Source organism: Pterocles gutturalis, unplaced genomic scaffold, assembly GCF_000699245.1.
Source record: "Pterocles gutturalis isolate BGI_N339 unplaced genomic scaffold, ASM69924v1 scaffold26490, whole genome shotgun sequence".
NCBI lineage: Eukaryota > Metazoa > Chordata > Aves > Pterocliformes > Pteroclidae > Pterocles > Pterocles gutturalis.
This window is the reverse complement of record NW_010144095.1, coordinates 987-3,417: the sequence shown is the minus strand read 5'-3', so window position 1 is coordinate 3,417 and position 2,431 is coordinate 987. Positions and strand designations below refer to the sequence as shown.

General features: G+C 37.8%; 1 protein-coding gene across 1 annotated transcript; it reads left to right on the top strand.

The window, feature by feature from the left end:
- Positions 1-851: 851 nt before the first annotated feature.
- SOSTDC1 (sclerostin domain containing 1) lies at positions 852-2,169 on the top strand (the record flags this gene model as incomplete). Its single annotated transcript, XM_010085004.1, has 1 exon — positions 852-2,169. A coding segment is annotated over one exon (416 nt), but the record flags the coding sequence as incomplete, so codon positions are not given.
- Positions 2,170-2,431: the final 262 nt, after the last annotated feature.

The following is a 2,431-nucleotide window of genomic DNA, read 5'->3' as shown; positions in this document are numbered from 1 at the left end:
TTGCTTATTAAAATTAAGCGCACTGTGGGCGTTTATTTCAAAGTATAATTACTGAAATAAACAGTTGTGTTTATTGCGGGGTGCAGAGCTGCACATACAGACGGGTACAAACATGCCTGTATGAGAAGCTCTGCATGTTGATTCTATGTCAGTTGCCTGAGAGAATTTGCAGGATCCTCTATGTTACATATAATATAAAGACTACTACAGATACAAAGATGGTGTTATCCTGAGGGCAAAATGACAACTCTGAAATCGTTACTCCTTCAGTCATTAATCATTCAGACTTTGCATGCAGAACACCATTCCCTGGGAACTTCAGCTGTTATCACTTCCGCAGTATCTGTGTTCAGAGCAGCAGTGCTCATGAGAGACTCAGTCCACTGTAACCGTGGAATGAGAAGAAACACGCTACTTGAAATTAATTTAAAAGCATATAAACAGTTTCCAAGCACCATTTCCCCCCTTGCTAATGATCCAACATAATTGTTGTAAACATCACAGAGCAGAGTCCCTAGACTGAGAACAAGCAGGAAACATTTCTTCCCTTGGGGCATTTTTTCTCTTCTGAAAGGTATGTCCATGAGAAGAAGGATAAAGAATAAAATTGCCTCTTCTACCACAACTGCTGAAGTGCATATCATTATGATTTCTTTATACTGTGGTAATACCTGGAGATACCATCAGCGCTTGAGGCCCTTGTGTTGGGGGACACAACAGTAAAGAGATGTCCTGTAAAGATTGCAGCCTACTTTAACTTCTGTAAAACATAGCTTGTTAATGTGAAAATGACTGGTTAAGGAATCTCTCCACTCTGAATCTCAGTGTTTACTATTCTGTGCATTCTGCAGATCGTGTTCAAGTTGGCTGTCGGGAACTGAGATCCACCAAGTACATTTCAGATGGCCAGTGCACCAGCATCAATCCACTGAAGGAGCTGGTGTGTGCTGGTGAATGCCTCCCTTTGCCACTGCTCCCCAACTGGATTGGAGGAGGTTATGGAACCAAGTATTGGAGCAGGCGGAGCTCGCAAGAATGGAGATGTGTCAATGACAAAACTCGCACCCAGAGGATCCAGCTTCAGTGCCAGGATGGAAGTATAAGAACCTATAAAATAACCGTGGTCACGGCCTGCAAGTGCAAGAGATACACCAGGCAGCACAATGAGTCCAGCCACAACTTTGAGGGAACCTCCCAAGCAAAACCTATCCAGCATCACAAAGAAAGGAAAAGAGCCAGTAAATCCAGCAAACATAGTACAAGTTAGAAATCCCTCTTTCCTCTCTCATCTCCCTCTCCTCCTGCCAAAACTGAACTCACCTGTAACCATTTGCTTTACCATTCTGACTGCTTAAAGACAAGTCTGCCATTGCGGTGTTCTCAGTTGACACTACATGCTTACTGCTTTGACCAAAATCAAAAGGGGCATTCTCAGCATATGGACCTTTTGGGTGATTTTCCAAATGCTCAAGATGGGGAATAACACAAGCCTTCCAAACCCACACTATAAACTTTTACATTTTGTCCAGCCATGGAGGCAAAGAAAGTTTACCATAAATATTCACTGAAGTCTATTTTGTAAAAAGATGCTTTGTTGTGTGTTTTCATGAGAACAGTCATCACATCTATTGCCTTCTATATCACAGTTTATGAAGTTCTGACAACAGCTTAAAAATACAACATCTAGTATCCGCTTTCAGATTCATCCTAAAAAAAATGCCTTGCATGCTGACCTTTCTCTTATCTTGGTATACCAAAAATTAAAATATGCATGGCAGCAATCAAAAACTAAAGCTGAACAAACTATTTATTTGTTGTAATTATTTAATGAGCTTTTATGTGTGTTATTTCCCTCCAAAATGTTCTTATGTTTATAGCTTCTCTCATGTATCAAAGTATTTTCCTATGATTTGTGGCTGGATTAGAACATACATTTTGTAGATAATGTAAAATGGACATTTTAGAATTTTTGGTATATATATATATTTTCATTTTGAACATTCATAGACTTAGGTGTTATTTTGAAGTAGCAACATAAAAAATTATTTTTTTCATTTTACACTCTGTATTATTTTTGTTTAAAAGTGTGCAATCAAAAGACAGATATGACGACTTCCTTTCAAATTCATTGGGTTTTTTTTTTTTTTACAAAAATAAACTGCTAAAAAACTGTATTGTCTGGCTCTATATATGAAAATGCACATATTTTAATGAGTCACAATATTTAATCGTAAAAAGTGGGAGAACATTATTTGATTAAAAATATCTATCCATGATATTTAGCATCAAAACAACCTTTCTGTGGATTCTTTTTGGATGTAAAGACCCTATATGTCCATTTAACAGATGGTGCTTATTAATGGTCCAAGCCAGGTACTTTAACAATTCTCAAGTTGTACATTGCAGAAGAAGTGCATATTTGGGAAGTTTT